This window comes from Notamacropus eugenii, chromosome 2, assembly GCF_028372415.1.
Source record: "Notamacropus eugenii isolate mMacEug1 chromosome 2, mMacEug1.pri_v2, whole genome shotgun sequence".
Lineage (NCBI taxonomy): Eukaryota > Metazoa > Chordata > Mammalia > Diprotodontia > Macropodidae > Notamacropus > Notamacropus eugenii.
In genome coordinates this window covers 24060572-24078789 of record NC_092873.1, presented here as the reverse complement: position 1 = coordinate 24078789, position 18218 = coordinate 24060572, and the positions used below count along the sequence as shown (strand labels likewise).

General features: G+C 41.8%; 1 protein-coding gene and 1 pseudogene across 1 annotated transcript; both read right to left on the bottom strand.

Moving 5' to 3' along the window:
- Positions 1–1724: 1724 nt before the first annotated feature.
- On the bottom strand, positions 1725–2690 carry LOC140522535 (mas-related G-protein coupled receptor member A6-like). Its single transcript, XM_072637944.1, has one exon. It carries the CDS (start codon positions 2688–2690, stop codon positions 1725–1727), a length of 966 nt encoding a protein of 321 aa, XP_072494045.1.
- A 10394-nt stretch (positions 2691–13084) lies between these two features.
- LOC140522534 (mas-related G-protein coupled receptor member A6-like) lies at positions 13085–14033 on the bottom strand (annotated as a pseudogene).
- Positions 14034–18218: the final 4185 nt, after the last annotated feature.

Below are 18218 nucleotides of genomic sequence, written 5' to 3'. Positions count from 1 at the left end.
AAAACAGAGGAAGAAAATTATAGATATAGATAAGGCTATAGCTAAAAGATTAAAACAATATACTACAAAGATTATGACCAAGTGGGATTTATAGCAGCAATGCAGGGATAGTTTAAAAGAAGGAAAATTATAAACATAATCGATTAAACAAGTAGTAAAAATTTTTAACAATCAGACATTTACACCAGTCTGTGTGGGGACCAGAAAAAATACGGGACCTGAAACCACTGAGGAGAGAGCAAGGTCATTGCCAGTGGAGGAATCATATGGAGGCTGAATGATCTCTCATAGTCTGGATATTCCATAGGAGATTGTTGCTCCATGCATGTGTGTGTGTGTGTGTGTGTGTGTGCATGTGCTATGTGGCATGTATAGGCAATAAGTAGGTGTGCTGTGTGATATATATATATATATACATGGTGTGTGTGTGATATGTATATGTGTGATATGTATCCCCTTCCCCAACTTTGGTTTCATGAGGGTGTACCCTGTCCTGTAACACCACTACAATATCCATACTCGTCAGGAACTGGGTCATGCAGAGTGAAAGAAAGATCAGATTAGAGAGAGTCACAGAAACATAGGAAAACAGAGACTCAGAGAGATGGATCCCTGGAGAAACAGACTGGAAACAAGAGGGGAAGCTGAGCCTCAGCCTTGACCTTTAGAGACAGAAGTATTTAGCTGAACAACGATGATGGGATTGGGGGGGGGGGTGAGGGGAAAGGAGCACAAGTAGGGAATGGAGGGGACCTGGCTGAGCTGGAATTTTCCCTTGTTAGGGAGAGGAGGGGGAACGAGGCCTGAGGGGACCCTGTGGATCAAGTGTGAGAGAAGACAAGGTGGGGGAGCATGGCCCACAGAACCCTGAGGAGTCTGAACCCTGACTCTGCCTTCATTGACAGAGATTCACAAGAAGAGGACAGGGAGACGTGGGGCCTTAAAGGTCATCTTTCCTCTTCCTCTACTCCTCAGGACAGGGACAGTGTCCATTTGGTGAAGTAGCCTTCCTCTGGGCTGGTGACACATGAAACCCTGGACCTAACTCTGCAGGTAAAGTAGCCTCCAGAAAACTAGGGGGCTCCAAAGTGCACAGAGCATTGGGCCAGAAATCAGGAAGATCTGAGTTCAAATCCAGTTTCAGATACTTGCTTGCTTTGGGACCCTGATTTAGTCACTGAAGCTCTGCCTGCCTCAGTTTCCTCATGTGTAAAACGGGGGTCATAGGAGCATGTACCTCAATATACATCAGGTATATTGAGAGGGTTAAATGAGATATTTGTAAAGCATTTAGTACAGTACCTGCAAGAGTCCTGCTGTTCACTCATACGATTCTTTGTTACCCCCGTCTGAGGTTTTCTTGGCAAAGACACTGGAATGGTTTACATTTCTTTTGCTAGCTCATTTTACAGATAAGGAAACTTAGGCAAAGTGAAGTGACTTGCGGAAGGTCAGACTGTTGCTAAGTGTCTCAGGCCAGACCTGAGCACAGTTCCCATTCCAGACTGTGCAGCTCGATCCCCTGCATTGCCCACCTGACTAACATAGAGCAGGCACCTTATAAATGTTTCTTCATCACTTAGAGTTCAAAGCCTGGGCACCAACATAAGGGATGGAAGGGGAATCTTGGTTTCCTTGCCAGGGAGGTGGGAAGAGGCTGCAGCTGGGTCTGGGGCAGGGACTCAAGTCAAATGCTCTGGAGTCTGAGCATCTTGTTCTTACCCTCAGAAGGATGTCTCTGGGGCGTTGGTGTGAGGAGTGCCCGTCGTCCCACCTCTCACCTCCTCATTCCCCAAGGCCCTCTGGAGGATCACCCTGAGGGGCTCCCTCCTTCGACACCTTTGGTTGCCCAGGAAGAAGTAAATGATGGGGTTTGCACTGCTGTTCACACAGGCCAGCATCGAGCGGAGCCAATATGGCAGGTAGTATATGTTTGTCTTAAATCCTATGAAATCACTGATCCCGATGGGCAGGAGACAGAGCAGGAACACGAGGACCGTGAGCAGGACCAGGAGGTAGAGCCTGGGGGGCTGCTGGTGCTGGGGGCTGCACTGGACCCTCAGAAGTAGAGTCAGATTGGACACACACAACATGCAGGTGAGGACGATGGACCACACGAACAGTAAGATGTTGATGGTATTTCTACAGATAGGGTCAGAAAACTTGCCCCAACAGAGTTTGCAATATAGTGCACCGAACAGGATGACCAGAGCCCAGAGGACAGTGCACAGGGTGGCAGACGTGTGCTTGGGGCGGTGACATAGGTACCAAATGGGGAAGAGCACGGAGAGGCAGCGCTCGATGCTGATGGCAGCCAGGAGGTTCATGCTTGTAATGAAGAACACGTATAGGAGGAATGACTCTGCTACATGTATTAACCTCGAAGAACTAAATTCAAAAACGTAATTCATGTAGTTCAGAAAGGAGGAACACAGGAATAGGGCGTCGGCCCCGGCTAGGTTGAGGATGTACACGGAGAAGGGGTTCCTCTGGATGCGAAAGCCCAGGAGCCACAGGACGATGCTATTCCCCACCAGCCCAAGTATGACAATGAGCAGAGTGAGGATCCCCATCCAGAAATACGAGTCAAATCTTTCTGGTTCCTGAAGAACAAAACTCATATTTACACTTCTCTCTGTTGCATTGTCATGGGTATATTCCAGCTGTCCAGGTGTGGGGGACACAGCCATGGTTGTTGATGCCAGCCCGATGAATCCCCTCTCAGAGGACCTGGGTACACAAAGACAAGGAAGGGCATCAGGGACTTTTCTAGAGATTTGCTGTCATCTTTACCTACAAGAGTTAGAGCCTCCTCTTCCCCACTCCCTCTCTCTAGGGTACAGCTAGGTGGGGCCACAGTGACCAGAGTGCTCGGCCTAGAGAAAGAAGTGGGTTAAAATCTAGTCTCAGACACTTAGTAATGAGAGATATAGTTATTTCTCTTATATTACTAACCAATTACTTAATTAGGATTAAGACTAATCCTTCCTATATCCTCATTAAGAAACCATTGCTTTGTCAGCTGTTCAGTCTCTGAAGGACATTGGCGATGACGAGGATGTTGAAATCCTCCAGTACCTGCTTTTTGATCACGGATGGGATGCCACACTAGAAGACCTTACAAACAGAATCTAACATACGTGTTATTCTAACCCCATCACTCTTCATTGTATATTGACTGGGGAGAGATGAATGCCTTTGTCCAGATACCAGGAGGCAACTGGACCTCATCTTGCCCTCAGCAGTGGGAGCCTAAGTCTTTCTGTCCATCTCTGTGTCCACCCCCTCACTGATTGTTAACCAATTAGAACTCATTTCTACCCTCTGCCGCACCTCCTTTCCCAAAGACTTTTGAAACATTCAAAGCTCTTCAGGGGGACAACTACTTCAATCTCTTACTTGCTGGCCGTAGTAAATAAACTGATTATTATTTATCCAGAAATTATGTTTCTCAAAGTTTTCATTAGTCATTTTAGCTGTGTGACCCTGGAAAATCACGTAACATCTGTCTCCCTCAGGTTCCTCAACTGGAAAATGAGGTCAATAATGGCACCAAGTTCACAGGGTTCTCCAGAGGATCAAATGAGACAATATATGTAGTGTTTAAGACTGTGCCTGACACACAGTAGTCCTTTTGAAAACTCATTTCTTTTTACCCCTTTTTCTTCTCATGATGTGACAGTGAACTATAGATATGAGCCTTCTGGAGAAGATTGGGGTACATTCATTTCTCCTTTTTTCTTTGACCACACTCCAATTCACCCTTCATTTTCCTCTCTTCTGCTCTTTCTTTAGTACATGGGGATCTGGCTTCTTTCCACAACCTATGTGGACAGGTGGGTTGAATCACTTAATTCAATGCAACAGACATTTGTTTATTCATTCAATGTATGTATGCATACACTTATCTATAAATTTATTATTTTTAACATCATAAATTCATTCATCCATTTATTTATTTATATTTTAAAATTTCTACCAATAATTTTTCCTTTTACATAATTTTATCATTCTATCTACTGTCCCCTACACAAAATCAATTTTTTAAAATAAAAAGATAAAAAAAGAGAAAAATATTTCGGAACAACTAGCCATCATATGAAGTAAGTCCAACAATGTATTACACAGTGTTTCATATCCTTAGTCCCTCACTGGTGAAAAGGAGGGAAGGGAGTGCAATTATCTGTTCATTGGTTTTCTGTGCCAAACTGCAGTAAACTCTTGCTCAGTACTTACTCTTTTGAGATCCTGGGCCTAGAATCATTTTCAGCACTGGGCTTGGTGCTGGGAATACAAAAACAATTTAACTTCCCTGAAGTGGCTACTATTGTACTGAGAGGGCAAAGGGGAGGAGGATGAAGCAGCAGCAGCAGCAGGTCCTCATCTCCTGCCCAACCAGGTAATTGGCCAGCACCTGACTAACTGAAGGTCTCAGGTTCCTCGATTGCTGGAGCTTCATCTTCTATTTATTGAGAAATCATGTGCTTTAGGGCCAAATGTCTGAGAAAGGGTGGGTCTGTTCATCCAGACTGAAAAGAGGAGAAAATCAGCACATTGTCTGGTCTACCTACCCTGACCTGGAGCCTGCACCTAGAGGATTAGGAACAGGAACTTTCACATTTTGGGGCTGGAGGGTCTTCTGAAGCACTTCAAACAAAACTCTCCCTTCCTTCTGGGGCCATATGAAAAAAAGTGTCTTAAAGTTGGGGGCTGCTCCTGCTTCCAAGGGAAGAAGAAAACCTCAGAACACAGCAACAGGAATTTCTTTGTTGCCCACCTCCCATTTCCCAGAGTAACCACTTTTCCAGCTGTGCACTTTGAAGGGATCAATATAACTGTATAAAGACAAGATTAAACTCACAGAGAAATCTTCAGTTGATCCAAAGATGACAAATATTGACGAAGAAAGGCCCCAGATGGAGAACTTCCCTTTTTCTTCTTCAAGTAGCTGGTGACTTCTATGCCTGGTCCTATAGTCCTGTAACTGTCCTTTTCGGGAATCTCCGGGCCAGACCCTGGGGCATGAGGGGTGGAACAGGGGCAGGATTGAGGACAGCTCCTCTCCTACCCTTATATTCCCCTCCCTCTTCTCCCAATCAAGCAGGCCTAGGAAAAGTGATTTTCTATTTGCTTTCAGGCACCAAGGGTGGGGAATTCCCAAGGAGTGGCTCCAACAGATGAATTCCTTAAAGCCTTCAAGTCTAGAGAAAGCTTATAAGTGCTGTTTCTCTGGTAAAGACTTTCATTTTATCTAAACACCAAACTGTATACAAGGGCATTAGGGGAATTACTGCTGGATTGGTGTGGCCCATCATCACCACTCTATCGATGTCTCCGTTATCCTTGCATAGTTTTCAGTTGTGGTCCCAATAAACTAGGGAATAAATATCTTTTGTATGTCACCTGCTTCATTAGCTCAGTTTCCAGCTCTCACAGAACTTTTCTGAAAGTTAAATTGAATTTTCTCTTGTTGGCTTAGCTGTCCATGATGATACAAGCTGTCCATGATGATACAGGGCTTCAGATTTCCATAGAGAAGGGGTGGGTATTGGAGTGAGACTTGGAAGACAAGAACCCTGGATTTTAAGGTTGTAATAAGGAAAAAAGTATATACACGTATGAAGACAGACACGTTAATGTATTTATATATATATATACACACACACACACACTTACACACACACACACACACACACACACACACACACACACTTATACATATATTTTGCCATTTAACCTGTCTCAAAGTCCTGTGGTGACAACTGAGCGATGAAGGAGCGGGTGCAGATACACCGGGAGCTGGAGTCACAAACCTGCACACAGGTGGCCCAGGCCATAGGGTTTTCTTTTCAGTGGAAGCAGCAGTGGCATTCAGCAGCTCCCTGGGTGTCTGAGCAACATTTTAAGAATTGTACTGCTCACCTGCTGGTGTGAGGAAGGGGCTAGAAGAGGCTCCCTAAAATTCTCTGCTTACAGAACCCTGGCCTGATTACCAGGGCAGGTGGGCAACCTACCCTGTGGTCTAAACACAAAAAATGTACAAAAACGTCTGCAAAGATGATTCCACTCACCATTGGCACATGGAATTTGCACACATTTAGAGATAAAATCAAAATTCAGTAGGCCTGAAAGATGAACAGGTCTTGTTGCAAGAGTACTCAGAAGGTTAATTGAATCCAATAGCAGACCTTAGTGGAACAAAGTTGGAAATGAAGGCCAACTTACTGAAGTCGGAGATGGATACAGGTTTTTCTGGAGTGGCCACAGCGAAGGGGAGTGCTGTGAGGCTGGTGTAGGTTTTGCAATCAAAATTAATCTAGTCAACAAGCTTGTATGCCTGCCAAAAGGAGTGAATGACAGGCTCATGACGATGTGATTGTCGCTTGCAAGAAAATGTCACGCTGACATCATCAGTGCCTATGCTCCTACTATTATGAACCTGATGAGGTCAAAGAAAAATTTTATGAAGACCCAGAGCCCCTTATTATCAATGTGCCAAGAGAAGACAAACTTCATAACTAATAATTAATAACTTAATAATTCTTAGTGCCTTTACTGCTAGAGTAGGCTCAGACGGCCAGACAAGGCAGGGAGTCCTATTACTTCAAGTCAATCGCTTAGGGTAGGTTTGGAACATCTTGGTCACCATTCTCTCATCAATTGAGGGTCAGATTTCTCATTCAATATAGAGCACATAGTACACATCAGAGGCCTATCTTTTGGGTTGCCACTTAATGGTATTTTCTTATGTTGAGACTAGGCAAGAGCAATAATGGGGTAGAAGGCAGTAGGAACTGGAGGAAGGCATGAGGCGTTCTGAGGGATGGAGCTGAGGAAGGAGTGCATTCCAGGCTTAGGGTCATCACAAATGCACAGATGTGACAGAAGTTCTGGACATGACGACAACCAACGGAAGCAATTCTGGCTGTGCTACTGTGAGTGGAAAGAGGAGGGGTGACTGAGAAAGCATGTTCTGGCATAATTCCAAAGGGGGGAATTCCTATTGGATCCTGGTTAGGAGAGGGATCCAGTGGAGTTTACTGAAATTAGAGAGTGATGTGTGCAGATTTGTCTTGTAGAAAATCACATGTGGGTGCTGGGGGCCTGACTTCTGATTATCCCTCTTTGAGGGGAGAGATGGAATATAAATTAGTGATACGATGGAGATAGGAAACAACAAGGCTTGGAAATAGTTTGAAAATGCAGAGTAAGTGAGAATGAAGAGTCCAAGATGGCCCTGAGATTTCTGTCTGGTCATTCCTAGTCCAGGCCTGACAGCATATGCTGCGTTTCTTCCTAATGCTTGACTTCTTCTTGGTTTCCTGCCTCCCCTTGTTGCCTCAGAAACGCTGGACTCTGAAGCCATAATTCACTTTAGAGTTTTCTCTCCTCTTAGTTGTATCAATTTACTATATTGGGTGAGACTTTCTTCTTACCTTCCCACTCACAAGTGACTTTTAATAGCTATTTTTGGAGGACAAAGATGTATTTTAACATTGTTTTTCCATGCATGAGAGAACGAAGTCAGAGATGTTGACACTCAGCTGGTCAGGTGACTCTGCTGGTGTGGCAGCTAGGTGCTACTGTGGGTAGAGTGCTGGACCTCGACTCAGGAAGACCTGATTTCAAATCTAGCCTCAGACACTTCCTGGCTGACCTTGTACTCCACTTTTTTTTAGTGAGCGTATTATTCCCTCTTCAAGAAAAATGTGATGAGAGCAAACTCCACTTTTTCACTCTCACCTGTTCCCTGCACTCCTCCATTGAAAAAGTTATTTCTTCTCTCTTTTATGAGAGCTAATTTGCCTCATTCCATTTCTCCCTTCCTGCTCCCAATATATTCCTCTCTCACCCGTTGATTTTAATTTTTTAGATATCATCCCTTCTTACTGAACTCACCCTGTGCTCTCTGTGTATATATATAACCTGAAGCCTCAGTATATATATACTCACACACACATAGATATATACGTATATATACATATACACATATGTGTGTGTGCATGTGAGTGTATTATCATTCCAACAACCCAAATATTGAGAAAGATTTCAAGAGTTACAAATAGTATCTTTCCATGTGGGAATGTAAGCAGTTCGACTTTAGAAAGTCCCTTATGATTTCTCTTTCCTGTTTATCTTTTCCTGCTTCTCTTGATTCTTGTGTTTGAAAGTCAAATTTTCTATTCACTTCTGGTCTTTTGATTAAGAGTGCTTGAAAGTCCTCTATTTAATTGAAAAATTGTTTTTCCCCCTGAAGTATTATGCTCGGTTTTGCTGGGTAGGTGATTCTTGGTTTTAATCCTAGTTCCTTTGACTTCTGGAATATCATATTCCATGTCCTTCTATCCCTGAATGTAGAAGTTACTTGATATTGTGGTACCGTGATTGTATTTCCATAACATTGGAATTGTTTCGTTTTAGCTGCTTGCAGTATTTTCTCCTTGACCTGGGAACTCTGGAAGTTGGCTACAATATTCCTAGAAGTTTCTCTTTTTGGATCTATATTAGGAGGTGATCGCTGGATTCTTTCAATATTTATTTTGCCCTCTGGTTCTAAAATATCAGAGCAGTTTTCCTTAGTAATTTCATGAAAGATGATGTCTAACCTCTTTTTTTGATCATGACTTTCAGGTAGTCTCATAATTTTTAAATTGTCTTTCCTAAATCTATTTTCCACGTCAGTTGTTTTTCCAGTGATACTTTCCACATTATCTTCTATTTTTTCATTCCTTTGGTTTTGTTTTGTAATTTCTTCGTTTCTCATAAAGTCATTAGCTTCCATCTGCTGCATTCTAATTTTTAAAGAGCTCCTTTCTTCAGTAAACTTTTGAACCTCCTTTTTGGACGTCTTTTGCAAATTGAGGTACCGTATTTTTAAAGGTGTTATTTTCTTCAGCAATTTTTTGGGTCTCCTTTAGCAAGCTGTTGACTCACTTTTCACGATTTTCTTGCATCCCTCTCCTTTCTCTTCCTAACTTTTCCTCCACCTCTCTTACTTGATTTTCAAAATCCTTTTGGAGCTCTTCCATGGCCTGAGACCATTATGTATTTATTTTGGACGTTTTGGATGGAGAAGCTTTGACTTTTAGGTCTTCTTCTGATGATATGCATTGTTCTTCCTCATCCAAAAGGATCGAAGAAAAGACTTGTTCACCAAAAATGTAGTCTTCTAGAATCTTATTTTTTCCCCCTTTTTGAGCATTTTCCCAGTCAGTTACTTGACTTTTGAGTCCTTTGTCAAGAGGAAGATATGCTCTGGGGACCTGTAAGTTCTCAGTTCTCAGTTCCTCCAAGGTGGGACAACCAAGGGAGAGGAGTTTACTTCTCTTCTGGCCTGCTCTGTGGTCAGGGAGCAATCAGAAACACTCTATTCTGCCCAGGATTTGCCAGCAGGGTTCCCTCTCCAGAGCCACCCCCAGCTCCACCCACAGCACTCTTCTGCACCTCAGGAGAGTCACTCATGGCTGAGATACAGATCAGCCACTCAATTTCCCTTAAGTGGAGAGCTCCAAGAATGGACCTTGCCACTGTAGTGGCTACTGCTGGAGGGTCCAGACTACTTTCCCTTCTTACCCAAGTGAAATAGCTTTCTCACTGACCTTTGAAGCTGTCTTTAGCATTTGTAGGTGGAATAATCTGGGAAGTGCTGCTGCTGTTGGCACCATGAAGCCTCTTCTGGTCTTGTACCTGCCACTCCTAGGCCCATACTGTGTTGCACTCCACTCCATGTCTGGTGTGATAGACCTTTCCTCTCGGCCTTCTGGGCTGTCTTCGGCTGGAAATCTCTTTCAATCTGTTTTTTTGTAGCTTCTGCTGCTCTAGAATTTCTTTGGAGTTATTTTTTACAAGTATTTTATGAGCTATGGGGGGAAGTTTCTCCAGGTCTGTCTTTCTACTCTATCATCTTGGCTCTGCCCCCTGAGTACACTCAACTTTACTGGGTAAGTTAAAATAGAAAATAGTTGGTAAAAAGAATTGAAAACCGGGATCCACCAATAGGTTGTTTAAAAGAAACATACTTAAAAATGGGAAATACATAGAGGTAAAATGAAGGGTTGTTTGACATAGAATTTATTGTACTTAACATGATGCAAAAAAGACTGGGGTAGCAAATGCAATCTCAGGCAAAGTTAAGGCTGAAATTACTTTAATTAAAAGAGATAACTGGGTAACTATATTTTGATAAAAGATACTATTAGCAATGAAGCAATAACAATACTGAACTTATAGACATCAAATACAAAATCATCTAAGGTGTTATAAGAAGAGTTAAATGAATTACAGATAGAGATAGATAATAGTACTATAATAGTAGAGGACTTTAATCTTCCCCTTTCAGAACTTGACAAATCTAACTAAACATACATAAAAAGTCAATGAATGAATACAATTCTAGATAAACTAGATGTGGAGTGAATTGAAGGGGAATAGAGAGAAATACACCTTCATTTTCCTGAAAGATTGACCAAATATTAGGAAATAAATATTTATAGTTAAAAGCAGAAAAGTAGAAATGTTGAAAGTGTTCTTTTCAGATCACAATGTAATAAAATTACTTTAATAAGGAATTACAGAAACATAGATTAAAAACTTATTGGAAATTAAACAACAGAACCTTAAATAATGAATGAGTTAAAGGATAATTCATAGGAACAATCAATAATTTCATTACAGAAGATGCCTATAATGAGACCACATACCCAAACCTATGGGATATATCAAAAGTGAAAATCAGAGGAAAATTTGTATCTCTGAATACTTACATCAGTACGAGAGAGAAAGAACAGACTAGTGAATTGGGTATGCACTTAAAAAAATTAGAAAAAAGAATAAAGTGGATATCCCCAAGTAAACACTAAATTGCAATTCCTAAAAATTAGAGATAACATTAATAAAATTAACTGTAAAAAGAGATTGAATTAATAAAAAATTTAACTGATTTGAAGAAAAAATAATTAGATTATTAATTTGATTTAAAAGAGAGAAAAGTTAAATTACTAGTAATTAAAATGAAATGTGTGAATCTACTGCTTATGAAGATGAAATTAAGGAGTAATTTTTCCCAGTTATATGCCAATAAATACAACAATATAAATGAAATGGTAGCATATTCACCAAAATACAAATTGCCTTGATTAGAAGAAGAGGAATTAGAAAATCTAAACAGATCTATCTTAGAAAGAGAAATGGAACAGGGCACTAATAAGCTTCCTAAGAAAAAAAGCACCCAGATTACATGAATTTACAAGGGAATCTTATGAAACATTTAAAAATGAACTATTTCCAATATTAAAACAATTATTTGGAACAGCAGGCAGAGAAGGGATCCTAACAAACTCTTCTTATGAAATGACTACAATATTGATACCCAAACCGGGAAGTGTACAAACAGAGGAAAAAATAATACACCAATTTCATTAATGAATATGGAGGCAAAATCCTAAATAAAATACTAACTAAAAGATTACAGGAATATATTGCAAAAATTATACATTATGACTCAGCGGGATTCATGCCAGGATTGCAGGAACAGTTTAAGAGAAGGAAAACTATTAATATAATTGATTATATAAATAATAAAAGTTAAAAAAAACCCCACATGATTACACCAGTTTGTGCCTGGATCAGGTAAAATATGGGACCTGAAATTCCTGAGGAAAGAGTAAGGTCTTTGTCATTGGAGGAGACAAGTAGAGACAGAATGATCTCTCACAGTTGGGATGTTCCATAGGACATTGGTGTTCAATTCATAAGTGTTTTCGTGGGTATGTATGTGCATGTGTGTTTGTGGTGTATGTGTGCTGAGTGTGCATGTTATGTGACATGTGTGGTATGTGTGACATATATGTGTGTGAGATGATATGTCCCCTTCCCTTGCTTTGGTCTCATTAAGGTAAGTCCTGTCATATAACACACTTACAATATCTGCCTTCATCAGGTATTGGGTCATGCAAAAGCAAAGGGAGATTGAAATAGAGAGAGTCACAGAAATATGGAAACACAGAATCTCAGAGAGATGGAGACACAGACTGGAAACAAGAGAGGTAACTGAGCCTCAGTCTTGACCTTTGAGGGAGAGAAGTATTTGACTGATGTGTGGGAGGGGGAAGAGAAAGGAGCACAAGCAATGAATGGAAGGAACCTGGCTGAGCTCGAATCTCCACTTTTTGGGGGAATATCGGGAACGAAGACTGAGGGGACCTTGTATATCAAGCCTGAGAAAGGAGGAGAAGGTGTCTGATCCCTGCCTCTATGCCTTCACTTAGAGATTCATAAGGAGAGAATGGGGAGACATGGGGTGTTAGAAGACATCTTTCCTCTTCCTCTACTCTTCAGGACAGAGACAGTGGCCATTTGGTGGAGCAGCCTTCCTCTGGGCTGGTGACACATGAGTCCCTGGACCTGACTTGGTAGGTAAAGTAGCCTCCAGAAAGCTAGGGCACTCCAAACAGCACAGAGCATTGGGCCAGAAGTCAGGAAGGTCTGAGTTCAAATCCAGTCTCAGACAGTTACTTGCTTTGGGACTCTGGTCTAGTCACTAAACCTCTGCCTACCTCAGTTTCCTCAGGTGTACAATGGGGGTCATGTGAGCACCTACCTCCCAGGTGTATTGAGAAGGGTAAATTAGACATCTGTAACGCATTTCATACAGTGTCTGATACAGTCTTATTGTTCAGTCATGTGATTCTTTGTTACCCCCATATGGGGTTTTCTTGAGAAAGATCTTGGAGTAGTTGGCTATTTCTTTTGCTGGCTGATTGTGCAGATAAGGAAATGGAGGCAAATGGTTAAGACTTGCCCAGGGTCATACATATGGTAAGTGTGTCAGGCCAGATCTGACCACAGTTCCCATTCCAGGCCCTGCAGATCTATCCCCTGCACTGCCCAACTGCCTAACATAGAGCAGGTACCTAATACATCATCACTCATCACTTAGTGTTCAAACCCTGGGCACCAACATTAGGGATGGAAGGGAAATCCTGGTGTCCCGTTAGGGAAGTGGGAAGAGGCTGTAGCTGGGCCTGGGGCAGGGCCTCATTTCAAGGGCTCTTGAGTCATCTTGTTCTTAGCCTCAGAAGGAGGTCTACGGGGCGTTGATGTGTGGGGTATCCTTTGTCTCTCCTTCCACCTCCTGCTCATCCCCCAGGGCCCTCTGGAGCATCATCCTGAGGGGCTCCCTCCTTTTATGCCTTTGGCTCCCCAGAAAGAAGTGAATGAAAGGGTTCACACTGCTGTTCACACAGGCTAGTGGTTGACAGAACCAATAAGGCATGAAAAGTATATCCAAGGGATGTATGTAATATCCTATCTGCAGGGGCAAGCCACAGAGCAGGAACACGAGGACAGTGAGCAGGACCAGAAGGTAGAGCCTGGGGGGCTGACAGCTCTGGGAGCTGCACTGGACCCTCATGAGCAGAGTCAGGCTGGAAACACACAGCACAGAAGTGAGGAGGATGAACCACACGAGCTCAATGATGGACAAGTCGAGACAGAAATGGTGAGCATACTTATAAAAACAACTGACAATATATGCTACCTCAAGCAGGCTCGTCAGAGCCCAGAGGAGAGTGCACACAGCAGCAGACGTGCGCTTGGGGCGGTGACATCAGTACCAGATGGGGAAGAGCACAGAGAGACAGCGCTCGATGCTGATCGCAGCCAGGAGGCTCAGGCCCACGGTGTAGGCCATGTGTTTGAGGTGCCTCACTGCGTTATACATGAAAGAATTATGCAAATAGGTAACAAATTCAGCTACAGTGGTCAGAAAGGAGCAGCAAAGGAAAAGGGCGTCGGCCCCAGCCAGGTTGAGGATGTAGATGGAGAACGGGTTCGTTTGGATGCGGAAGTCTAGGAGCCACAGGACTGTGCTGTTCCCCACCAATCCAAGTGGAGCAAAACATAGTGAGGATCTGCATCCAGTCATCTAAATAAAAATGTCCAAGTTCCACAAGCACTGAACTTTCATTTGCCCTTCTTTCCTGTGTCTTGTCAGGAACATATTCCTGCTTCCCAGATGAAGGGGACACAGTCATGGTGGTTGGCCCCAGCGCCACGAAGCCCAGCTCCTCTCAGACATGCTGGAGACATAAAGGCACAGAAGGGCATCAGAAATTTTACCTGAGATTTCCTCCCATCTCTACCTTCAAATGTTAGAGGCTCTTCTTTCCCACTCCCTCTCCCTGGGGGCAACTAGATGGTGTCACAGTGCCCAGAGGTATCGGTTTACAGGTCGAAATGAGTTAAAATCTACTATCAAATACTAGTGAGGGAAACAATTATTTCACTCCTAGTAATAACCAATATTCAGTTACGATTAATAATTTCTCCTTCTCTTTCCTCATTTAGAAACCCATCCCCTATAGATGATTCAGTCAGTCTCTGAAGCACATTGTTGTTGGATGGGATTGCCCAAATTCTCCAGGTATATGCTTTTCCATCATGGGTGGGACCCTACCCAACTAGAAGGTCTTACAAAAATAATCTTATGTATCTCTTTTTCTCTTGTTTCTTTTTTCTCTTAAAACCCAGCCTTACCCTCGAATCACTCTGGCTCTCATTGATTGGCCAACAATAGGTTCCAGGTGAAGCCCATCTTGGTCATTGTTTGGCCCCTGATTGGCTCAGAAGCAAAGTAAATAACAATTGTTTCTGTTTTCACCTGGGAACACTGAAGGTTTTCCTATCCCAGATCTATTTTTTTTTCAAAGCAGCCATTCTTTGTCTTATTTCTTATTAAACCTTTATCTACCAATGGCTATTGCCTGAGTCAAACTTAGACCTGCCAAAGTTTAAAATGGCCAAGATCCCCCACTGAATTCTGGGCCATCTCCAGTTGTTCTGATCCATATCTGGCCACTGGACCTAGATGGTTCTGGAGGAGAATATGAGGTTGGTGACCTCGCACATCCCCCCTTCTCTTAAATTCAATTCAGTAGCATGTCATGGCAGCATCTCCCAGATGTCATGATCCTTTTTGATAATGAAGGACAAAGAGCAGCAGCATCTATCAATTATTCTTATCCCACTGTTGTTCATTCATTGTTCATAGACTGGCTTTCAGCCCACCTCCTTGTCCAATCGCTCACTGATAATTAACCAATCAGAGTTCATTTCTACCCTCAGGCATACCCCCATTTTCGAAGACTTTTTCAGCATTTGATGCTCTTCAAGTGGCATCTTTGACTTTCAGGGAGCCACTGACTTCAGTCTCTTATTTGCCAGCCACAGTTAATAAATTCTTTATCAATTACCCAGAAATTATGTTTCTTGGACTTTTCATTAGTCACATTAGATGTGTGACCCTAGACAAGTCACTTAACTTCTGTCTCCCTTATCTTGCTCAAGTGTAGCCAATAACAGCACAAACCTCACAGGGGTCTTCGGAGGATCAAATGAGGTAATATTTGCAAACTGTTCTAAGACTGTGCCTGGTACATAGCAGGCACTTTAAAAAAGTTTGCTCTATTTTCCCCTTTCCCCCTTTCTCCTGTCGTGATGTGACAGTGAAGTACAGAAAGGAGTCTTCTGGAGAAGATTGGGGGTACACCCATCTCTGCTTTCTTCTCTGAACACAGTCCAACTCTTCTTTCTTTTTCCTCTCTCTCCTGTTCTTTCTTTATATGTGGGGTTTGGCTTCCTTTTACCACTTCTGTGGACAGGCCTAAGGGTAGAATGAACCACTCAGTTCAATGCAACATACTTTTATTTATTCCTTTAATGCTAACAAAATCATTTATTTCTTCATTTCTTCTTTTATTAATTCCTAAATTCATTCTTATATTTATTTATATTTTAAACCTTCTATCAATAACCTTTCCGTTTACATAATTTTATTGTTGTATATACTGTCTCCTACACAGTTAGTTTTTTAATCAAAAATAAGGAAAGAAGAGAAAACATTTTTAAGCACAACTGACCATCATATGAATTGAATCTCACAGTATTCTGCACACTATTCCATATCCATCGTCACTCACCTCTGGAAAGGAGGGAAGGAAATTCAAGAATCTTTTTATTAACTTTCTGTGCCAAATGGCAACAAACACCTATCAATACTGATTCTTTGAACATTCTGGACCCAGAATAATTTTCACTCTTAGGGTTGGTGCCTAGGACAGTGAAACTGTCCCTGCTCTGACGTTGGTGATATTGTACTGAGAGTGAGCAGAGGGGAGGCGGATGCAGCACCAGTTGCCCACCTCATTCCAAGCTAGGTAAGTGACCAGCTTAGAACATGACTAACTTAGGAGAAAATAAAAGAGAACCAGAGCCTGGACCTGGAAGAAGAGGAGCAAGAACTTTCACACCCTCTAGCTGTAGGGTCTTCTGAAGCACTCCAAAGAAAATTCTCCTTCCCTGCTGGGGTATATGAAAAAAGTGTTTGAAAGTTGGAGGCTGCTCCTGCCTCCAAGGGAAGAAGAAAACATCAGAACACAGCAGCAGAAATATCTGCAGCCTCCTGTTTCCCGAACTGACCAGTTTTCTAGCTGCACACCTTGAGGGGATCAATATAAATGTATAAAGAAAGGATTAAACTCACAGAGAAAACTTGAGTAGATTCAAGGAAGACAAAGAATTATAAGGAAAGACCCTAGATGGAGAAGTTCTCTTTTTCCTTTCCAGGTTCCAAATGGTTCCTGTGCCTGATCCTACAGTTGGTGCTATGCCTGTCCTCAGGAACATTTTGGCCAGACCCTTGGGGATGGAGTGATGGGACATTATCATCATCAATTACCCAGAAATTGTGTTTCTGGGACTTTTCATTAGTTACATTAGATGTGTGACCCTAGACAAGTCACTCAACTTCTGTCTCCCTTATGTTGCTCAAGTGTAAAACGAGGCCAATAATAGAACCAACCTCACAGGGATCTTCAGAGAATCAAATGAGACAATATTTGTAAAGGGTTTTAAGACTGTGCCTGGTACATAATAGGCCCTTAAAAAAAACTATGTTACCCTATGTTACCGTCCTTCTTCTCTAAATTACATGTCTAGGAAAAATAATTTATATTTGCTTTCAGCACCAAGAGTGTGGATTTCCTAAAAATTGGCTTCAGGACATGTGCTCCCTAAACCTTCAAATCTAGATGGAGCTTTCAAAATGTTGTTTCTCTAATAATGGTTTGAATCTCTTTAAACACATGTTTGTATACTAGGAAATCAATGAAATTAATGTTGGATTGGTGTGGCCCATCAGGCTCAATCCACTGGTCTTTCCCAATATCCTTGAGTCATGGTTCCTACAATTTATGGAAGAAATATCCCCTGTACACCACCTGGTTCATCTCCTCCCTTTCTATCTCTCACAGAACTTTTCTGAAAGTGAAGTTGGGTATTCTTCTGTTGGCTCAGCTGTCCATGGAGAACCAAGTGCCTCAGATTTCCCTAGACTTCAGATGAGAATTAGTATGAGGCTTAGATTTGCAAGAGCCCTGCATTTCAAAGTTCTAATAGTGAAAAAATTAACACTTATGAAGACACACATACACACATGTACACACAATACATTTATTCATTCAAACCCACACACAATATACATATAGTAATACACACATATGCATATGATATAATATTCATATTGACATCCACTTACATAATATATATATTTCAGTTCATGCCAGGCACTCTTATCCAAAGGTTCATGAATAGTTTTTGAATGTTTGTGAACTTGGAAGGAGGGAAATTATTTTTAACTTCACTAACCTCTAAATAAATTTCCTTCAATCATGAAGAAATTATTATTAAGAGGAGGAGCCATGGGCATCTTTAGTATACAGAAAATATTCGTAATACAAATATATACATGCATATTCATGTGAAAGTATGTTTATGTACATATATGCACATATTACTATAGTAATATCATTTCTATACATGCTGCACACGTGTAGATATACATATTACTGAATATGTGCACTAGCCTACGTATGTATTTCTCTCTTTAACAATTTCTTCTGCAGGCAAGCAGAGATAATGATACTCAGTCAGTCATCACCAATAGCATAAACTGACATTGTTCCTCTTACTCCCTTTAGGGTCTCAGGTCTTGTCCTTTCCTTTCCTTTCCTTCTTTTACAACATCATCTTTAGGCAGGAATCTCTAGTGACACAGAGACAGGGTGCCTGTTGCCCAGTCATTTGAGTGCAAGAAATAATTATGTTGGTCCCCTCCTCAATTCCAATCAATATTAATGAATTTGGAGTGATTCCATGGTATT

Excerpts from the sequence above, each read along its gene's own strand:
- LOC140522535 (XM_072637944.1), bottom strand. The coding sequence starts at position 2,690 with ATGGCTGTGTCCCCCACACCTGGACAGCTGGAATATACCCATGACAAT.